This window comes from Prunus avium, chromosome 7 (assembly GCF_965620075.1).
Source record: "Prunus avium chromosome 7, drPruAviu1.hap1.1, whole genome shotgun sequence".
In the NCBI taxonomy this organism is placed as follows: Eukaryota; Viridiplantae; Streptophyta; class Magnoliopsida; order Rosales; family Rosaceae; genus Prunus; species Prunus avium.
The window spans coordinates 30,188,674-30,211,553 of NC_142290.1; the positions used below are offsets into that span (position 1 = coordinate 30,188,674).

Sequence of the window (22,880 nt, forward strand, 5' to 3'; positions counted from 1 at the left end):
CGTTGAAATGTGAAAACATGTACACAATTGGAGAGAGAGAGAGAGAGCACATCCCATTTCCATGGAGTTTATTCCTTTGATAAGCATTTTTAGCAAATCCAAACAAAAATGGAAAACAAAATGAACAACAAAAAGATCTGAAAAATCTCAGAATTACAAGCAATCCATACAAATATGTTTTCTCTGATTGGGGTCAGCACCCTTGAGTTACCTTGACCTTTTGCCTTTTCCTTTGTGTTGCACTCCCATCACAAGAACAATCTGTAAATTTAATTTCCTTACTTTTTTTTTAATATTCACAAGAGAACAAATTCTATGACTCATCCCGAAATCTTATGCTGTACCAAAAAAAAAAAAGACCACCCTTTTTCTTTTCTTGTTGGTCTCTCTTTTTGCAAGCTTGCTACTATTTTGCTGAAGAAGAGAGCGATTCCAGCATATAGTGAGGGCAGTTAACAGAATTTTGTAGTATTTCTGCAGCAGCCCCACTAAGAGTTGGGAACAAATGTCCCAACATACCCAAACCCAATGATATAGAAGGCCATTGCTTGGATGTAAAGGAAAAGGTAGAAGTAGTTTTTCCCAAAGGCAAAGTCATAAGTGCCACAGAAGAAGAGGTAACATCCAACAGCAAGCTCTAGCAAATGAATTCTGTTAACATGTGAAAACACAAATGGAAAACCGAAGTCAGGCATTATCAAACATCAAGGTCTTATTTTAGGGAGTAATACACAATTGAGTTCGCATAGGGAGTCCATGGGAGAATGCATACCTTTCTCCAATCCTGATTCGAGGTTTCCTGGGTAATTTTGCGGCTACTGTCAAAGTCTTAAGAGCATCTCCAAGTTTCTCAGTGACAATCCATTCATTAACTCGACTAGCCTCTAGCAGACCGATAATTGTAGCCTTCGTACGGTGTAGTGACATGACGTTCTCAAATAGGATCCAGAACACCAATAAGTGGAGTGACCTGCAAAATTGTAGAACAACATGAAAAAGAAGAATGGCGAGAGCAGGGGCACCAAATTACATGAATTTATTGCACAATACCAAAAGCAAGATTAAGAAGCTAGTACACAGAATTGAACAAAAGACAAATACAAACCAAAATGGGAAAAAGCAGAACTTGAAAGGAAATTAGACCTTGGAGTGCCAACTGCATTGAGAAGAGTAATGATGGAAGGAATATAAATTCCTCCCCACTTTGGCACCACAACTTCAGGAACCAAAACAGTTGCCGGTAAGACAATGCAGTAAAATACAAATGCGTTGATATGTGCTATGATCTTCCTGACGAAGAAGAAGCTGTAAATCACATGGATCTTCTTCCATAGTGATACTTTCTGCAGTAAACAGATGCAGATACGGTTAAGTTATTTACTCATTTCCACTTCACCTCCAACCATTGGCTAAATTTGATGTGAAGCACGAAAAAAGCAAACCTTGTTTCTTATAATTTCCATGACCATTTTCCTGAAAAGGTTAGCTGGACCACAAGACCATCTGTGCTGTTGGTAGCGGTAGGCCTTGAAAGTACTTGGCAATTCATTCTTCACCTGTAGAGAAAATGAAATAAGGATTATGTCTGGAATTGGAAAGGTTCTACACTAAACATTAGTAATTAAAACGGCTATCCAAATAGATTAGACTGATGTTGCACTCAAAAGTGCAGGCATAATCAAAAGCTGACGATGAAATATAACTTGCAGATGTTTTAGAAACAATCAGTTCATCATAACTTCATACCTTCAAAGGTCGACCGGATAAGACTCGGTAACTTATGTGAATAATCAAATTTGTGACCTCTGCACATAGTGCCTATATAGACTCAACATACAACTAGATCATGCACACTAGGACACATTTTGTCTATAATTTCGTTTTCCTATCGGGACTGTTTTTGAGACACAATTGAATCAGTCAGCTAAATATTCACAAATACATAAATGCAGAAAAAGGCACAAGCATAGGTCAACAATGGTACCTTTATGCTACCAAGATATACAAATTTCCAGCCTTTGAGACTAGCTCGAACAGCCAGATCCATATCTTCCACTGTGGTTCTGTCCTTCCATCCTCCAGCCTCATTGATTGCAGCAATTCTCCATACACCAGCGGTTCCTATATCATCACACCAACAAAAGTTGGCATACAATCTCAAACCCATTTTAGCATATAATATACCAATTTTCTGTCATTTTATAACATAAAGACAACTAAAAGTACATATTTTTTTTCCATCAGTTGATATTGGTATAAGCTTTTGTTCAATATAAAATATTTTTTATGGCACAATAATTGCTGATAATTGGTAAATTACCATTGAATCCAAAGAAGGCATAAGTGGAGGAGCCCACTTCTTGCTCAACTGTGAAATGATAATCCAGTGACATTTCTTGCATTCTTGTCATCAAGCACTCATTTGAGTTCACTGCAAAAACGGCCCAGAAAAGCAAATGCCAAGTCAGGAAAAGTAGAAGCTGAAATCTGCATGACTTTTTTTATTGGTATAAATTACAATAATGATATAGCAGAGAATTAGTTCAATTGTCTGTCACTTTTAGCAGGGTAGGCGGTGGCTAGGGTATAGTGAACAGAGGTACACCATTAAGATGTCACATGCTCCTGCCGGGTTGAGAAAGAAAGAGAATCCCATGTAAGACGGATTTACCCCTTACAATATCTTGCAATTTCCAGGTCGAAGCAGAACCTCTTACTTGTGCTCCAAATCTAGCACTTCCTATCTGGGAAACACTAGGCACATGGCAACATTCTTAGCAAAAAGAAGAGCTGCACACTTGGCCCCCCAAAAATTGTGTTATGTTGTTTGTAACTTCTATCCTATCCAATTTTGTTTTTTTAACCAGGGAGATATTCTAAACTATTCTAATGTACGGAGAGGGGGTTCGAACTCAGGTGCAAGGGCCCAGGCAAAAACTAATATTACTTTTTTTGGTGAAAGTCAAGGTATCCCCCGCGCGATTGCGGGGACTAACCCTCGAGGTACTGTCGGGCGCAAAGCGGGGACCTCTCCCAACAAAGTCTGCTCTATTCGCACAAACTAATATTACTTTGCTAATGCACAAACTTACAAGTTTCATATTATATTTCAATGGCTATTTCAAGAGTCCATCCAATTCTTCGGCCACAAAAGTTGATGCTTTAATTATCATGAACGACCCTCTATTATAGTTGCTTACCATAAATGAACCATGTTACAAGTTAAGTATTTTAAATCTGTCATATCTAATCTGCCCCAAAATGTGTCAATTATTTTGATAACTTTAAAGCTTGGAGGTTATGTATGGGAAGGGCTATCCAGCTAAGAGCTCTACTCTTTTCCATTTGTGACCACTGATGGCAGAACCCACCAACAAACAATAAATCAATTCAAGCACAAATATATCAGACATCTTAAAACAGACAAGGGATGAAAATAACATCTGGGTTCTCTGGTCCTTTTGAAAACAGCACCAAATGCCATTGAATTTCACAATTGAATTTTCATGTGGGTTGGTTTTAGAATACGGGCCCCAAGCAAAGAAAGCAGACAGAAAGGTCACACACGTGGCAAAACCAGTGGCAGCCATGGCAATAGTAAAAGGCAGAAGGTGGGGCCCAGCTATTTCCTCGAAATCTTCTCAAACAAGCACAGAAGCACCGACAGTTTTTATATGGCAGTACTGTTTTTAGAATCCAACCAAAATAAAGTATACCAGATTAAATCACTAAACTAATTAAACCAGTGGACTTACCGAATTTCCAGCGAGTCTGAACGAGAGCAAGCTCAGGGTTGTGGACAAGGAAGGGAATGGTGCGCCAGAGAAAATCTGACTCGGGTTGGAAATCAGCGTCAAAGATGGCGACATAATCGCAGTGTTTAACGTAGTTGCGCTTCATGCCTTCTTTGAGAGCCCCAGCTTTGTACCCATTTCTGTTGTCTCTTATCTCGTACTTGATGTTTATGCCTTTGTTTGCCCATCTTTGGCACTCTAGCTCCACCATGTCCTGCAGTTTGATTACCATGCACAAAAATTAGCCCAAGCATAGAAAATTTTGAAAAGGGTAGTTAAAATTTTGGTGAAAGATTGAAGCTTTTTGGTTGTTTTTGAGTGTTGGGTTTTTGCTAGGAACCTTGACAGTTGAGTCTGTTGAATCATCAAGGACTTGAATGATGATCCTATCAGAAGGCCAAGATAGCCCACATGCAGCTCCTATTGAAAGCTGATAAACCTGCATTTTAATTATGAAACACAAATTTAATGCTATAATTTCACATAATTAACAGCTGATTAAGAATCAAAGAAGTTAAGGGAAAGATTATAAGAACCTCTCTTTCATTGTACATTGGGATTTGGACCAGAACCATGGGATAAGCTGAGTTTCCCAACTCAACATCATCTTTCATGGGCTCCCAATTGTACCTCTTATCTGGTTTTCGTCCAAAAAGCTTTATCAGAACAATGACAATGGCCATGTACAGCCTCTCAATGAAGAGCATAACCGACATGATCAAGCACAGCACAACTGTGATTCTTAGCAGAGGAACGATCAATGGGGCTTTGATCTTACTCCAAATCACTCCCATTTGCATGGAAAAGTCATCTCTGGCACCTAAAAATGTATCTGGTATAAAGGTCGCCGTTGAAAGCCGTTCCATTGTGGACTTTTTCTATGATTTCTTCTCAAGAAAACAGAGCCAGAAACAGAGGAGAGGCAAATGGGATAAAGCAAGCTATGAAAAAGTGGAAAGATTGCTTTTTTCTGGTTTCCAAGAGAAATCCAAGAGACCAAAATGGATTCAGAGGAGCTTTTTTTTCTGAAAAGAGCGCGAGTATTTTCTTTTCTGTGGATGATTTTGCAGGTCTGATACGCAAAAAACAATGGAGGAAGAGCTTAAGTCAGTGGCTCAACCTCCACCACATTTGAGAAAACAAATACAAACCCAGTTGAGATCTCAAGGCACCAACCAACCTCAAATGCACAGAAAATACAGCACCTGAAGATTTGTATAAAAAGCCTCACGAGAAGCTCCCTGTCTCTCTGCCTCCTTTTCCTAAAAATAGAACCTTTCTGCTTCTGAAAACAAGGAAACCAGAAGCAGAACAGCGCATAAATGTACAAAATGTGGCAACAGGAAAAACAGAAACAGAAAGATAAAATGAGAGATCTAGCAAAGAGAGAATCGGAGAGCTAGCTGTAATGGAAGCTCTCTTTGGGTTTTTTGAGGTGTTCTTGGCTTCTCTGTTTCTCTCTTCCTAATTTATAATGCTTTTTAGCTCTCTCTCCTCACAAATAAGCCTCTAGTCCCAACTGTTGTGATGTTGCGGCTTGTAAAAATTCGCAACCATAAAGGTTCAAGGGATAAAAAGTAAACCAAAAAAAAAGGTTGACGGATGAAAAAAGAGAAGAGGAAAATATGCAATGTGCCGGCGGTGAGATAACCGACAGCTGACGTCATATCACGGCCATGTGGCGCTATCAACTTTTACCAATTTTGTCACCCTAACATTTATAATCATTAGACTTGTGGAGAAATTATAAAATTTTGTAATTTTTTTTAAAAAAAAACCTTTTTTGAAGGGGGATGTTCCAACCATGTTTCCTATGTTTAGACTGGATAACAATTTTGTTTGAAATTAACCAATTTTAATTTAAGTGAGCTTAAATTGACGTACAATTAGAAGATTTGAGAGGTTCCTTCTCTCTCTCCTCTCTTCTGCCCTAGATTAAGGGGAGAGTGGAGCCACAAAATGCTCTTACGTAAAATAGAGAACAATTTAATGAGTTGGTCGATTTTGTTACTTGTGCTTAAATTCCCTATTTTGAGAAAGGGAATGAACTGTAGCACACTCTAGAGCTCACCTACTTTGTACATTGTACATTTTTCTAATCAACGGCTACAACTCAAAAAGGTGTAACCCCTTTATTGTTTACATTTTCTATCAAAGAAACAAAAGAAATATATGACATCTTCTTTTCTTTCTTTTTTTAAATAAAATATTTGAATTATTATTAAGCGGTTTATAGCTCAAGTGGTTTTAAAAGTATTTGCTCATGCACTCGAAGTTTTGTGTTTGAATTTTTGCATATGTGTCAAACTGTGATTCACATAAAGAATGAGTATCTTCTTAGAGCGTCCACAGTTGGAGGGTGTATAATGAGGTATATGTTAAATATACAGCCTTTGTGATCGGAATCACCCGCAATGGAGAGGTGTAAACGAGTGTAAATTTGCATCACCATCATGAGATGCAAATTTAGATGCACATGTACATCTTTTTTTATATCTCTTGCCGGTGGGACCTATATGAGAAAATGTGAGAAAAAGTGGACAAAATTGAGACCTACAGTAGAAAAAGTGAAAGAAATCAATTATACATCTTACCAATTGGAGCAAAAATCACATTTACAATCCCCGGAAGTTTAAATGGAATGTAAAAGTGGCTTTACACCCCCGAAAATACACCCTTCCATTGCGAATGCTCTTACAAGGAAGGTGGCAAGCGGAATCCTAAAAGGAGGTTGTAAAATGGTATGCTAATGAGCTATTTAGGAAAGGGCAAATAGAAAGCGAAAAGAAGAGAAAGGAAGAAAGGAGGATGATGTGTCGTTGTAGTCGGTCCAAAAATCATGTAATGACAGGGAAAAGTATTGGTGTTGGTTTAGTCCATGTCTATGTCTATGGGACAGCTCAGATGGTTCTCGTGTGACTTGCTTTTTAGTGAGAAGTGAACAGAGCTGTAATATTGGGCAAACTAGGCATAGTCAGAGTGGGGTTTTCTAGTTGGGGGTCGTAGCTGTTATACGAATGCTCTCCAATGTCTAAATTGGTATTTTGTAGACCAAAATATCACTCGCAGCACCGACATCTATGATACACATGAAATTGTATATTTATATTGGCCATGATTGTCACGAGGAGGGAAATACGTTGGACAAAAAGTCTCAAATTCATAGATCTATATATGAAATAGCCCAACAAAACAACACACACAGTGTATAAACTTTAGCATAAAACCTTAATATATATATAGTTATTCTCTTATCCGGATGTCCGCACGTTATTATCGTGTGGATCCTATTGTAAACAGGCAGGAAAATAGAGAGGGGTAGTACAAAATACACGGCGTCCGCACGATAGTAACGTCCGGATGTCTGCAAAAGAGAATTTCTATATATATATATATATATATATGCGCGCTGAAAATGATTAGTTTATGTGGGTATTCATTCCTTTGGTATCATGTATCACGTGTACAATAAAAACATTTTCCAGAACATCCACCAGCAAAGTGTAGGCAACCTGAAATTTTCTATATTTCTTTTGAGCATGAAATACAATGTGGCAATGAATCAACTCAAATAACTTCCTGAGCAATGTATATCACTACATAGAAAAGTATAACACATGTTTCACGGTTAATATAACATATATGCTCAACTGCTTTCTTTCAGTATTTCACCTATCGAGCATGTAACATTATAAATTTTCTATAAAATTTATTTTGCAGTATGTGTCACACTAGTTTTTTTTTTTTTTTTTTGGCAAAAGTATCTTTGACTAGGCTTTTTCTTCTTTTATTTATTTCACAACTAACCTTATCACAAGAATTAAAAAGAAAGTCTCAATTAATAGTCCCCTATCTCTCCTTTTCTTCACCTAAAACTATTATGTTATTCAAAGCATATGCAATCTACAGTCAATGGCATTAACATTTTAATATAATTAATCAACTTAATTTTCAATTTTAGAATGATCTTCTTTCATATATCACAGCTAGAATGATATCCAGTAAGGCTTTTGCTATTTTTTGTATGTATATTTTATAAATTCTTAAAAAAATGGTTTTTCTATACACAAATAAAAGATAGGCTTAATTACAGTAATGCCCTCTGAAACTTTGGTCAAATCTCACTTTACCCCCTCAAACTTAAAATGGCCCACTTTCATCCCTTGACCGAGGTTTGGTGACCCACTTTGCCCTTTGCTGTCAACTCCATCCAAAACTCTGTTAACTTTGATGACGTGGCAGTGGTGTTTTTTAAATTTATTTTAATTTTTAATTATTAAAATTATTTAATTATATTTTTAATTATTAAAATTATTTAATTATATTTTTAATTATTAAAATTATTTAATTATATTTTTATTTATATACAAAATTACAAAAACAGCCCTGCCATGTCATCAGATTTAACAGAGTTTGAATGGAGTTGATGGCAGGGGGCAAAGTGGATCACCAAACCTCGGTCAAGGGATGAAAGTGGGTCATTTTAACTTTTGGGGGGTAAAGTGATATTTGACCCAAGTTTCAGTGGCACTACAATAAATAAGCCTAAAAGATATTCCGTTGTTGGTAGTGCACTTAACCTTTTCTTTTTAAAGATACATATTCTCCATTTGTTTGGTTTGTGTTTGTTGTTTCTCTCTCTTTCACATTTTTCAACCACATTTGCAAAGGACCCACTAGTATAGTTGTTTGAGTAATTGCTCCCCAAATAAGGTCATGTGTTCGAGTTCTAACATCAGTGTAGTATGTGTAAGTTTAATATATTATCGCCCTTCTCATTAGGAAAGATCCTTAAAAAACAAAAAAACTCAACTACATTTTATTATTCATATATACATATATTGTAAATTTTATTTTTAGGTATGAAAATATTTATTTATATTTGACAGGGGTTGGTGGGCTTGGACGCCCCATAGGAAACATAGAAATGATGATATCCCATGTACCATTTCCATTGCCTAAAAAACTTGGTATATTGGTGTTGTGCACCTTGTTTGTTGTACTCATGAAGCTCTCAATCTCAATCCTTCAAAGTTCAAAACCTAAATGTGAAAGTCTCTACGTCTATGTTGATCTAGACACCCTAACCTATTCCACTCATCTCACACCCATTTTGAATATGACTCCTAATATTTAAAAACAAAGAAAGGAAAAAATTTTAAAATTTTTAAAATAAAACTTCATTGTGTGGGCATTTTTGGCTATAATATATGTATTTTTATTTTGGCTTATAGTTGAAATTTGCCACCATTAATCACAATAAAGAAAACTTGAGGGCAGTGTGTTCCACTAGAGATGTGGCAATCTTAACAATGTTTTATTCCTTCTTCATGGTCTTACTTACAATGATTATGAGATTACTTGTTTAGTATGAAACTAAGAAAAATGTTGAACTTTGAAAGCAACCAAAATGTATTACTTCACAAGCAAATAATTTCTTATCTCTTTTTCCTTTCCTTTCGCAATAAAAACTGCTTATCCAAGCTCATTCTTTGTCGAGAATTTAACTAATAAACACATTTTAGGATGACATAATATACAAAAACTCTTATAGAGTTTATTTAGATTGAAAACCCCAAAAGTAGTCACTTTTTATTTTCTAGTCGGTACTTATAATAAAATAAGAAAAGGTTTCATTCTTTGTCTCCATTATTGATTTTTAAAAGGATTAATTGTAGCTCTTTTGGTGGTTTGTTTTGGCCCCAAAGTTTTAAGCGTATTGTCTTCAAAGTAGCTAAGGGCAGAACACGAGTGGCTGAAATATTAAATTAGTGCATAACTTTTTTTGAGTTGATTTTGAGATCTGCCCTTTGGATCCTTTTAATTACTTTTTTACATGCTTTATGGCTAATCATTCTAATTATCATTTCTAAGCCAGCTGAGAATCCAATTGCTGATGCATGCAAATCATTTCCGCCATAATATTATGAGACAGATGGGCGTATCCAAGTATACAGATATAGGTGATTTTGTTTATTAACTTACATCATGCATCTTAATAAGAATTCACTCAACTAATGATTCAAATTGATAATCCAATAGCATAACATGATAAATTATCAAGTAATAAGTATATTACTTGAACATTATGACGTGTTATGTTGACAAACGGGCTATATCATAATTTCATACCATCGACTAACAATAGAAAATTACTCATTTACGCTAATGCATCCAATTCAACACGCAGTTAATTAACGTTTGAAACGAATACTTGTAAAACATAACTGTAAGTACATTTATAAAATACAAACAAGTATATATGCTATGGTCATGCGTCGGTAATCTTACAAACATAGAACACATGGAACCGACAATGGTTACCATTGGAAACGTTAGAACTTCCTTTTTTGCCAGCATGATAAGATGCATACAGAATTATCCTTTTAACCAAAGGCATGATTCGTTTTCATCAACCAGCCATCAAATCATCTCTTCAACTCAAGCCCTGCGCTGTCATCCATTTTGTGTTCTGTCTGTGTTGGAAAATATTTAATCTTGATGGTTTTCTTAATCTTCAATAACAAGTTCAAATGATTGTACGATTTTGGTGACAGATCCACAACATCTCTAAACATGTGTTAGTCCATCACTCGCGGTCAAGGAAACCTTGTACTACTTCCACAAGTTTCAAATATTTTTAAAACACATTTTGTCGTTTAATTTTCTAGGGATTCATACAAATGTTTTTTTATTTATAGGAAAAATAATAGTAATTATTGATGAAACATAACAGAGTACAAAATAGCTATAATACCGAATATGGATACAATATTTCCAGTGACCAAACACAACAAAATATTGATATAGAGAGAATTAAGCCTAAACAAGAAATGACGTATTCATACGAATCTTATATATATGTATAAAAAAAAATAGGTTAGGTAGGTTGGAGAGTGTTTTGGCACGTTTTATGCTATTAATTAACAAGCCGCTAATAACAAGTTTTGTAATTAAGGAATACTTATATAATATGACCAATGATCATAATCCATTACCAAACAGAATTAGGAAATAAAACATTTGTATAAAAAGACTATAATGTGACATTAGTCTTTAATTAAAATTTCATGTTCAACAAGTTGTAATGCTTCACCAACCTGTTCTTAATAATATTAGAATTATGAAACGTGCGTGTTTGTGATGTGAGGGTCACCATTTTGATAGGTAATTAAGTTAGAAGCAATTACATCAATTTAGGTTCACACATAATTAATCTCATGTTGTAGGGGGACCGCTAAACGTTCTAAACATAAGTTAGATAGCAGTCATGGTGTGATAGTTTAGCTTGTTTCATGTGATTGTTGGTGGACTTGGGATTATAATAATGTTACTGATCAAACGTAGCTTCGTGTATTCTTTATCAGAATGGTTAGAAACAAGACAGAAACTGAAGGGACTGGGAAAGCACAAACTGGCCTATCGAACAAAACAGAAATGGGATCAGAATTCTTCATAAAAAGGATGGTGCATCAACATTTCTACAATATTTGGAAGTGATTTTGGGATGCACACATCTCATCCCGTGCTTCTTCGTATACTTACTTTAAATGGAATTTAAGAGATTTCTCGACAGAGTGACTTTTAAAACCTCCATGAAAGTAGTTATTAGCCTATTTATCAAGGTTGTTCCATTTTGGGTCCCAAAACAAGTGTTTAGAGCCCATCACGCCCTTTCAAATAAGGACACAATCCAACTGAATTCTGAAGTTTGAACAAACACAACCAATGGTCAATCGGCAACTTGGATTTGGATTCATCAAACACAGTCCAAATTTCGAATTTCAACTTGGCTTCGGCTTATGTTAAACTCTTAAGGCCCGTTTGGTATCCTATTTTGATCTAATTTTATAAACTCAAAAATAAATTCTAACTCAAAAGCTCAAGCAAACTCAAAAATAAATTTTAAGTCCAAAGCTCAAAAAACCCTTAGATTCGGACCAATTTTATAAATCCAAACCCCAAAAAAATTCAATAACACCCTCATTATTGAAAACACTACATGTAGTGAGGAGTTTAGTTTGATCATTTATTTCTCTTAAGCGAAAGTTTGGGATAAAACATTATTATACATGGTGATAACTAACAGAAGCAAACATGTGGGAGGATAAAACATACATGATAATACATGATGATTACTAATAAAATGCCCAAGTATAAACAGTGGCGGAACTGTGCAGGGGCAAGGAGGTGCACCTGCACCTCCGCTTCAGACTAGAGACGCACGCAACCTGTTCGACGAAATGCTCAAACCAACTGGGCGCTGCGACCAGCGCGCGCACACTTGTTTTTTTTTTTTTATAACGAAGCTTGGCCAAAACCGTTTTGGATCAGGCTTTTTAAAAGGCACTGCTTTTTTTCTTTTTTATAACCTGGCCAAAATGACGTCGTTGTGGACTAAGGTTTTTTTTATTTTTTTATTTTAAAAGAAAGGGGAAGCTGTTGGGCCATTTCGTGGGCTTTTCAAAGGGCTTCTATAATTCCTAAGTTAATTGGGTTTTAATTGGAACTCACATTATGATACTTTACTTAGTATTAATATTATGTTTCATCCCGTGGTGAAGGTACTTGAATGAATTGTTGATGATATCAACCAAGATAATTTAGGTGAAGCAAATAGGTTATTGAAAGAAATACAAACTTTTGACTTTGTGTTTCACCTATATTTGATGAGATTTATACTGAGAATCACAAATGATTTGTCAAAGACATTACAAAAGAAATATCAAGATATTGTAAATGCAATGATGTTGGTCCAAAGATGTAAGCAAAAGCTATAATCCGTGAGGGATGATGACTTTGATGATTTGCTTGGCGAAGTGTCAATATTTTGTGGCAACAATGATATTGACGTTCCTAACATGGATGATTTATTTGTACCACAAGGGAGATCAAGAAATAAAGCTCAGAAAATCACAAACCGCCATTATTATCGTGTGGACTTATTTCTTACTATCATTGATAAGCAACTAGTGGAATTGAATAATCGCTTCCACTGAGGTAAATACTGAATTGCTTCTTTGTATGGCATGTTTGAGTCCGACTTATAATTTTGCAGCTTTTGACAAACAAAAAATACTTTGTTTTGATAAATTTTACCCTCAATAATTTAATGACCGAGACCTCATGAAGCTTAAAGATTAATTTGGGCTTTATATTGTTGATATGCAGAGCAGCACTGAGCTTTCATCATTGAACGGAATTACTGATCTGGCAGAAAAATTGGTGAATACAGGAAGGAGTAGAATATACAACTATGTACTATTTACTTCTTACATTGGCTTTAGTTTTACCCGTTGCAACTGCTTCAGTTGAGAGAGCTTTTTCAGCTATGAATATTGTGAAAACACCATTATGTAACAAAATAAGGAATCAATGGTTGAGTGATAGATTGATTGTTTACATTAGGAAAAATGTTTTTTCTTGTATTAGTAATGCAAATATAATGCGACGTTTTCATGATATGAAACCTCGTCAGTAACAATTGTAGGTTAATTGTACTGTTATTTTTTTAAATTAATTATGAATAACATTAGTATTGTTTAAATTATAAGGATGGTTAGGTTTTTTTTTTTTTGGAGCTCTTAGCTTTTATAAATTGTACCTTCGCTGAAAAATTCTTGGGTCCGTCGCTGAGTATAAAGATAAAATAAAGCTAAAATAAGCAATTAGATGGAACTTATGGCAGTTTCCCGAGTACTTTGCTTCGATTTAAGCAGCTTCCGGCTTCTTAACCACCTCTAAGAGCAACTCCACCCATTTGCCCCTTGCCATGGCAAGAGGGGGGCTAGGGCAGGCACTATTCACGTGAATAGTTGTTGACCTTGCAAATAGTATTGTGTGTTTCCACCCGTTGCCATGGCAAGGGGTAATTACTATTCATTTTTTTGTTTTTTTTTCACAAATTTTTTTACCTCAATAATTAATTTGGATAATATTTTCGGGTTCCTACGTGCACTGGCAGACCCAGAAATTTTTTAGCGGATGTGCAATATTGACTAAGTATGAAAAATGATTTTTAGGAATAATCATTTTCTCAAGATAATTTTTGGCGGCTTTTGTTCCTTACACATCAAATAAGAAAACTTGATTTTATGGGATTTTAGTATGAAATATATATTGACTTAATGAGCCATCATTTTTTGCCTAAATCGTATTTTGCACTAAAACCGATTTTTCATATTTTAATTTGGTGAGAATTTGATTTTCTAGTATTTTTATTTGAATTCAAATGGGGGGTACTTCCTTATTTACATTGTAAACTTAAGTAAATGAAGTAATATAAAAATAAATAAAAGTAAAAGGACAAAGACATTTACTTAAATGTTGAAAATGAAAATAAGATCTTGAAAGACATTTACTCAGAATATTTTGGTTTTTTTAAAAAAAAATTCAATTTTTTTTCATAATTTTATTGCCAAAAAAATGCTAGCCGTTGGATTGAAGGAGGAGAAGCAAATCGGAGCGCCCAGGCCTTGACACCTGTCTTCTATAGGCTGGAGCTTGAGCTGACGTCGTCAGCCCTCGGGCAAAACTGACCGTCAGGCCAGCCCGTCTTTCATGGGTCCCACTCCCAGCCCGGGCTTGGCCTCCTCGTTGGAACTGGGTTTTTTTTTCCCCCCAAGCCTCTGTTTGGTAGGGTAGGGGCAAGTAATGTAACATGCATTAGGCAAAAAGAAGTGCAAATTTTGGAGGAAGTGGTTAACTTATATCCAAACATTACATGTCATAGGTACAAAAAAGATCACCAAAGACCAAATTTAAACACAGCATACATGATTATTATTATTTTATTTTTTTGGGTCAACAAAACCACATCACTTCTGGTGGGAGTTAGAAATCAACTAAGTTTCGAGGTGGAGGTGAGGAGGAACCACCTCAACCCTAGCAACCCCCTCCCTGTTCTCAGCAACCTTAGCCACCTCAACCTTCCCCACCACCAACCCCGCCACGTCAGCATCCTCCCCCTTCACGATCCTCTCCTCCGCCACCTCGTCCACGTAGTTTGGGTCCCCTTCATCAATAGCCGGTGGGACCGGGTCCATCTCATTCTCCGCCACGTCATCAGGCCCCTCCCACGTGTACTTGCCCCCGTGGCCGGACTTCGGCGGCGGCTGCCCGATCCCAGTCCCGTCTCTCGGGTGGCGCTCGAGGCGCTGCACGCCTTTGTCGACGAGCTTCTTCTCGATGTACTTGATTGTGTCGACGTTGTGGGTGTGGAGCTCCGTCTTCTCCACTCTCTTTCGACCCTCCTCGTCCTGGCTCACCGCTCGGACCGTCACCGTGTCTTTCTTGGCTTCGATGGGCTTCATTGCCTTTTTTGCACTCAAAGTGTTTGTCGTTTTGTAATGGAGGAGACCCAAGTCTCCGTGTTTGTTATATAAGATATGAGATAAGCACAAAGAGAGAGCTAGAAGGCGCTGGAAAGGTATTGGGCGTTTGAAAAAGGTGTTGCTAGGAGCTTCTGCCGTGTGGTGGTATGGCAGATTCCCACGTTTTGTTCTGGTAACTCTGAGAAGGTTCTGCATGGATTCAATTTGGACTTGTGTGTGTGATGGTTATTCATGGATTCAATTTGAACAAGCCCAAATTATTCAAAAGACTGCAACTTGGGCCTAGTTCTAATAAATCTTTGACTCAAGTTGAATTGAATGCATACGTAAAAGAAGGGCGCTTGTTCATCTCATAATTATCATTCCGAGTCATGTTTTTATTTTTTGCAAAACTTATAATTGTTCTTAATTATTTGATTTGAGTTACAAACCCCTTGTGCCGAACTTAACTATGTCCTATTGAATTTGAACCACACACATTCTAGCAAAAATCAACATGAGATCAACGATCCAGATTCACAATGACAATGTAAACATTCTCTATGTTACATGAGAGTTTCACAAGAGAGCATTTCTCATCATCCCTCTTGTGCTGGTCCAGTTATTTGCTTTGATGAGAAATGAAGAGTTATTGTATTGAGAACTGTATGCAAGAGTTGCGACTCCCAAGCGACGCCATTAACATTTCTTTGAATATCTTTGACCCCTAGTATAGTATTACAAAACGACGCTACTGTGTCCAAAGGCAGAAAACTAACCTAGTAAAGAATTTGAAGGGTGTTCTTTTCAGTTCCCAATAAAATGAACCTTGGAAGTTTGGAACACAGAAGTTGATGAGAGTCTAGCGGCCTTTCTTGCTCTACTATAAATTGGCGATGTTTTTACTCAGCACAAGTTTTCGAGCATTGAATAGTTTGAATTATGGCTGAAAGAACCTCAGAAACAAGCTTGTTTGCCATGACAATGATTATGATCATGATGAAAATAGTGCTTCATGTGGCAGTGATGAAAGCGACTGTGGGCTTTCACTCTCTTCTTCATTGTTGATGCAGTCTTTAAATGACCTTCTGTTGAAGAGTTCATGCAGTTCTGCCTCGATAGATTTGAAGTTGGAATTTGGAGCTCTGCCCAAGAGTCTCTGTTTCTTTGAATATACTTAACCTCTTCAAAGTTGATATTTTAAAACATTTTGATAATGTTTTTCTTCTTCTGATTGATTGCCAGGAAAAATGTTGATGGTTTCTTGGGTTGTTTGATGGGTAGGCTGAGAGAGAAGAGAAACTGTTGTTTGTCTGGGTAAGTTGAAACAGTTCAATGCAAAATATTTACATCACTGAGCCATATAGACAGCACAATTTTACTAATATTTTTTTTCTCAATAGGATCAAAATGAACGCACTGATTCTGGGTTCAAGTAGCTGGAGGGGAAAACTGCGGAAACATTTTGATGGGAAGTATTCGGAATCAGACACACTGTTTATTGATGATCAACCTTACAAGGCCCTTTTAAATCCTGTAATTTCATCACAACTCTGCCCCTTCTCTTTTTTTATTGTGTTTTTTTGTTTTTCAATAATCTTTCTAAATTTATTTCTTTGACACATTGACATTTTTGGAGTCATATAACGCTGACAATGATGATGACACGGCATTAGGTAATGTGGGAGAGAAATATTGTGCATGTAAAAGTTAATTTCTATTAGTTACTTAATCTAAAAGCTGTTTTTCTTATTTTTGGCTTTTCACCAGTGTTAGGCCTTCTCCAATAAAAAATGTACTTGATGCCCATTTTTACCGAACTTAAGGGGACAAAATGATCATGAAAAATGTGCATTTAACATTAGCCCGTTTTATTAAACTTTCTCATGAGAAAGGGAAAATGAAACCCAAGGGAGGAGGAGGGTTACATTTCCCCCCCTATTTTCCTTTGTGTCAGACAACCATTTTTCATGCATGGATTTACCAACTATGGGAAAGTAATTGATTTCCCATCCTCAAGCCTTCTTTCCAATGAACCAATGGCATGTTTACTAATCCGGAATTGGAATTCTCATCCGGAATTGAATTCCGCCTATGGAGAATTCCTGCGTTTACTTCACATTAAGGAATTGAAAAGTAAGCGGGGCCCACACAAAATTAGGAATTGAATTCATGATTTTGGAGGAATTCAATTCCGGAATTGGAGGTGGTATTCTAATTCCTGGAGAATTCACCCATTAGGAATTCATCTTTTTTACCCATTATATCCTCACACAATTTTCAAAATTCCAAATATGCCATCTACTTTAACCAAAAAATGTGGACATTTTAGTAATTAGTACCACTCCTACCCCAATTCCATATGATTTAGTAAACAACTTCAATAGGAATTCGGAATCTAACTCCCCTCAATCCGTATGGTTTAGTAAACAACTTCATTAGGAATCCGGAATCTAATTCTCCTCAATCCAACTCCTCCTCAATTCAATTCATCCTCAATTCAATTCCCCCTAATTCAATTCCGGATTAGTAAACATGCCACAAACGTAGCCTTCGGATACTTTGTAATGCTTGAATTGGTGTCTGCAAAACTCTCTTTATTAGTATTTTCAAACTTAGTTATTATATCTTCCATTTTTCAGATTAGGCTAGTGAATTTGGGCTCTTCAAACTATTTATTTTTATAAAAATATTAGGTGGTGTGTTTTTGTAGTACAAACCTGCAATTGATGTAATAGTTATTTCCAATCTTTACTATTTCCAAGTTTTCTTGTGGCTGGTTTTTCAGGGGAAAATTCTCTCCAATGAGCAGCGAGTTCGAAGGCATCTCACTGGAAACGGTGCCTGCGATTACTGTAAGTGGCCTATTGAATCTACCTTGCACATCTTAAGAGATTGTTCTAGAGCAAGAAAGGTATGGAATCTATTTATGAACTCTACGCATGCTAGACCTTTTTTCCAATCTGATTTTCACCCTTGGCTATTAAGCAATTTGTGTTCCAAGGCTCACTTTGCTCAGATTCCATGGAGAATTATGTTTATTTTCATTTGCTGGTATATTTGGAAATGGAGAAATGACTTTATTTTTAAAGATAATACTGACTTGCCTTTCAATCCCAAAGATTTTATCTTTACTGCTGCAAAGGATTGGTTTCAAGCCATTGCTGGTAATAATAGGGGAGCTAATAAGGTGCAAGTGTTGTTGGCTTGGGTTCCTCCTGAAATTGGTGTGATCAAGTTAAATGTCGATGGATCTCGCATGAACAGTACTGGTGCCATTGGTGCTGGAGGTGTCTTGAGGGATCATTTGGGTCAGTGGATTGGTGGATTTGCTGTCAACTCAGGCCAGGGAGAAGTTCTTGAAGCTGAGTTGTGGGGGCTATTTTTTGGGATGAACTTGGCTGTTGAGAAAAAAGTAGAGGATATTGTTATTGAGATGGATTCTGAGACTGCGGTGCTTCTTGTTCAGAGTAAGATTTTGAATGCTTGTCATCCTAATGCAGGGCTGATTAGTAGCTGTAAAAGACTTATGAACTTGTTTCGAAGGATCAAGCTTCAACATATCTATAGAGAGATGAATGATGTAGCTGACGGGTTGGCTACTTGGAGTCACAATTTGGATCTAGGTTGTTACTATCTTGAGGAGAGCCCTGCTTGGCTTGATTTTTTATTGCTTAATGATTCTTTGGGAACTGTTAAGTCCCGCCTGATTAGTTCTAGTTAGTTGCTGTGTTGGTGCTTGGGGTTTCCCCCTTTTTCTTCATCAAAAAAAAAAGCCATTGAAGTGTGAGGGGTTAAAGTAAATACTTTTACTTTTAGGAAGATATAAAGTAGTTGTCGAGCTCGATAAATATTTTTTATTTTTTATTTTTATTTTTAAATAAAATAAAAGGAAGAGGGAAAGAAGAAAAAGGGGGAGTGTGTTGTGATGTGGGCCCTTTTTCGATTTTTTTAATTTATTCTCACATAAAAATTAACTAAGGTTAATTATGAGACATGTGTCATCATTTTAAGGGTGGTAGTGAGCATACACCTTTGGTTAATGTGATCAGCAAAAATGCTCCCTACTCATGAAGCTTGGAATGCCACCCGTTCAATAGTTATGAAAAAGACTAAAAAAGTGGTCAACAACTGATAAAGGCTCTCATAAATCTCATCTCGTACTATGTTTGAATATCGCTTGTATAAAATAAAAAAATTCAAGTTGCTTTTTCTAAAAGCATTTCCACCGTTAAACGATAAAGAAATTTATGCTTGCTTTATTGCTTTCTTTCAAGTATTTCCTTAACCTTTAATGAAGTGTGTCGAAATTTATGTTGTTTGTGTGTTCTCCGATCTTGATATTTACATATTTTTGTCTTTCTATGGTGCATGCATGCCAAAGATGTCACAAAAGTTGAAGAGCAAAGTTGAATGTTCTGGTAACAATAGTAGTGAAGCCAAAGAATGTGGCCTCCCTTTGGAGAAACTGAACCTTGGTCCAAGGAAGAAGCTTCTTATTCTTGGTGTTGGAGGATTGCTCTGTCATAGGGTATACCGCTGTGAAAAATCCGGCATACCGAAATTCCGCCGTCCAGATGCTGCATATGGAAACTTTTACGGTATTAAAATTCTTGTACATATTTTTCTTCTTCTTTTTTAAGTTTGTAGGAAGTTCAACTTTTGCTCATGACAACCTCTTCGTTTTTCTCTATCTTTTTCAGTGTACAAGAGGCCTTACTGTGAAGATTTTATGAAATTTTGCTTGGAAAGATTTGAAGTAGGAATATGGTCTTCTGCAAGGGAGTGTGTAACTCTTACCCCACTTTTCCCATTTCGATTTAAAATGAATCGTTTTGCATCATGCCTTAATTTCCCAAATTGGAGTGGTTTATTTGTTTCTGGTGTTTTTGTGACAGATGGTACATGGACAGCGCCTTGGATTGTGTAATGAAGGGATTGAGGAGAAAATTGGTATTTGCTTGGGTAAGTACATATCATGCTCTTGTTCTTCTAATGCTTTTATTCATTTCCAGAATAATATATTGGTAAGTTGTTCAAAGTTTTGAGGTTTTTTTGTCCTTTTTAGGACCTTTTCTATTAAGAGGGGCAATAATATATTAAACTCACACAAAATACACAAATGCTAAGACTCAAAACCACTACACTAGTCATTTACTAGTTTTGAGGTTTTTATGTGTGATGTTTTGATTTTTTTTTTTTGGGGTCAGGATCAAGCTGAATGTACTGATTCTGGGTTCAAGGCCTTGGAGAAGAGAGACAAGCCTATCTTACTGAAGGAGTTGAAGAAAATATGGGAAAACAAGGGTTCCAAAGCCACCCTTCCATCTTGGATTGTGCAGTATTCTTCAACCAACACACTATTAATAACAACTCCTTACAAGGCTCTGCTAAACCCTGTAATTTATGTTATGCTTTAGTGCTGTTTTCTGATGAACATCTCATCTCATCTCATCAGATTGTTTTATGTTTAATTATTGGATTTGTTTTCTCTGCAGCCTCACACATCCATTTGTCCTGCTGAATACAAAGTTGACCAAGTTGATGACATGGCTTTAGGTGAGTAGGATTTAATTGTCTTGAGAAAAATTGCTTTCTCCTTTATTCACAGGGGTTACCTTTTAATTGTTTCATTAGGCCCTAAGGGTGAGTTAAGGCTTTACTTGGAAGGACTGGCAGATGCAGATGATGTTACTTCTTATGTTGAAGAGCATCCAATTGGCCAGCCTGCAATAACTAGTGCTCATGCTGATTGGGATTTCTATTCAAATATTATCAGTCATTTTCAGAAGGATTGAGCTGTTGCAGAAAAAAAAGAAGAAAAAAGAACTCCATTGTTATGAAGCTGGAGTGGTTTAAGTGATTTTGTTGTCCAGGGATTTGTTGGATATGTTCTGCTTTTAACTAAAATCTTGGCCTTTTTAGCAGCAGCAGTGTCTCTTTTGCATTTGCATATCATTATACCGCTACGAAAGAGAAAGAGCCAATATACCAAGCTTTCGCTATGTTGATGCATCATATGGAAGCTTTCATGGTATCACACAATTTGTTTTTCTTCTAACTTGTTAGCAAATTAGAATTTTGTTCCTCGCTGAAAATCTATTCTTTTTATTTTTATTTTTTTAAAATTTGGTTTTTTTTTTGTTTTAATTTTTTATTCATATTTTAATCAATTTAAATTAACAAAAATTGAAAATTGTGGGACCCACAATGCCACAAGGCAACTAACGGAGAGATTTAACAGAAACCCTAACAGCGGAACCACATTGTAACAAATTTAGAAGTCTGAGGTATGTTATTGTAAAAATTGAGAAGGTAGAAACTAACATGTCTTAAGGTTGTAACAACAAGGTACTAAAGTGTAATTAATCTAAATATTAATGCAATTTTTTTTATGACTACGTTACCCTTGTTCTATTTTTAAAATAACATGTTTAAAAAAACTCTTCGTGTTTATTTATTTTTAATTAAAAAAAAGTTAAGTTATTATTGAAAAACTAAACAAATTTTCAATTGTAATGTTGTACAAACCAAACATGGGAATGAGATAAAATGACATTTCATGATCCTCATTTCCCAATGTTTCCAAATATAGGAAACATGGGAATGAACATTCTCTATTCCCATCTCATGGGAAGTTCAATCCGCGAACCAAACGGGCTCATATGGTCAACAAAGTACAATTTATAGTGTTTAGTTTGCTTTGCTACTGCTAGTGAAATGACAATCAGATAAGTTTGTGATTTTTGAAAATAAGCAATAGTATATTATTAATGAACAAACAAAAGTAGAAAGTAACTATGTGCCGAATGTGGGTAAATCTTCTCCAGTGACCAAACGCAACAACTTGTTGAATTTATCTAGAGAGAATCACGCGTAGCCCAAACAATGACTAAATCCCCGATCTAGCAACCAGAAGCACATGTACTCAGACCTACTATACAAATCTGCAGTGCTATCCATATTTAAAGCCAAAAGCTAAAAATAAATAAAAATCTTAAATAGAAAACAAATCACAGCAAACTCCTAAAGAGTTTCTGAAAATTATTAGTTTAAAACAAAACTAAGAAACAAGACCACCGCTCCACATCTTTCAGGCAACCCGAAGAAAATCATAGCACCATACCAGCTAAAGCCATAGTCCTGCACTGGCTAAACCCGAACCCAACACAACCAAGCCTCTTCCCCTCTTTAGAGCTCCAAACTATGTCGAAGGAAGCCAACTCCTTGTGTACGTAGGCCAAAATATGGTAACTATATCAAGGCGACAACATCGTTTCACGGCGACTGGTTCCACATCACAACATAAACTAGCAATCTTGAGGAAAAAATAAGGGAAGGAGAAAATAAGGGATGAAAGGAAAGGAGAGGAGGTAGGAAAGGAGGCCGACAACCCCCAAGGGGGGCGACAACAAAGACTTTTTTCCCTTAAAAAACTCAGAGAATGTTTAAGATAAGTTTGTGATTAAAGCCATGGATTAAGGGTTAGGATAGTGTCGTTGTCAGATAAGTTTGTGATTTTTGAAAATAAGCAATAGTATATTATTAATGAACAAACAAAAGTAGAAAGTAACTATGTGCCGAATGTGGTTAAATCTTCTCCAGTGACCAAACGCAACAACTTGTTGAATTTATCTAGAGAGAATCACGCGTAGCCCAAACAATGACTAAATCCCCGATCTAGCAACCAGAAGCACATGTACTCAGACCTACTATACAAATCTGCAGTGCTATCCATATTTAAAGCCAAAAGCTAAAAATAAATAAAAATCTT

At 36.2% G+C, this 22,880-nt stretch overlaps 3 protein-coding genes across 3 annotated transcripts; 1 reads left to right on the forward strand and 2 right to left on the reverse strand.

Moving 5' to 3' along the window:
• Window positions 1-262: 262 nt before the first annotated feature.
• On the reverse strand, window positions 263-5,309 carry LOC110753565 (glucomannan 4-beta-mannosyltransferase 9-like). The gene is made up of 9 exons (XM_021954490.2): window positions 4,331-5,309; window positions 4,135-4,233; window positions 3,756-4,008; window positions 2,321-2,431; window positions 1,985-2,121; window positions 1,443-1,556; window positions 1,144-1,343; window positions 773-970; window positions 263-651 (listed from the first exon to the last, which is right to left on the reverse strand). Exons 1-9 carry the CDS (start codon window positions 4,658-4,660, stop codon window positions 489-491), a joined length of 1,605 nt encoding a protein of 534 aa, XP_021810182.1. The 5' UTR covers window positions 4,661-5,309; the 3' UTR covers window positions 263-488.
• Window positions 5,310-14,546: 9,237 nt separating this feature from the next.
• LOC110753551 (plant/protein) lies at window positions 14,547-15,207 on the reverse strand. Its single transcript, XM_021954470.2, has one exon. The coding sequence runs from the start codon at window positions 15,104-15,106 to the stop codon at window positions 14,639-14,641; it is 468 nt and encodes a 155-aa protein (XP_021810162.1). The 5' UTR covers window positions 15,107-15,207; the 3' UTR covers window positions 14,547-14,638.
• A 4,158-nt stretch (window positions 15,208-19,365) lies between these two features.
• Window positions 19,366-21,033, forward strand: LOC110753575 (uncharacterized). Its single transcript, XM_088244395.1, has 6 exons — window positions 19,366-19,707; window positions 19,810-19,891; window positions 20,005-20,071; window positions 20,317-20,505; window positions 20,605-20,665; window positions 20,744-21,033. Exons 1-6 carry the CDS (start codon window positions 19,401-19,403, stop codon window positions 20,902-20,904), a joined length of 867 nt encoding a protein of 288 aa, XP_088100521.1. The 5' UTR covers window positions 19,366-19,400; the 3' UTR covers window positions 20,905-21,033.
• Window positions 21,034-22,880: the final 1,847 nt, after the last annotated feature.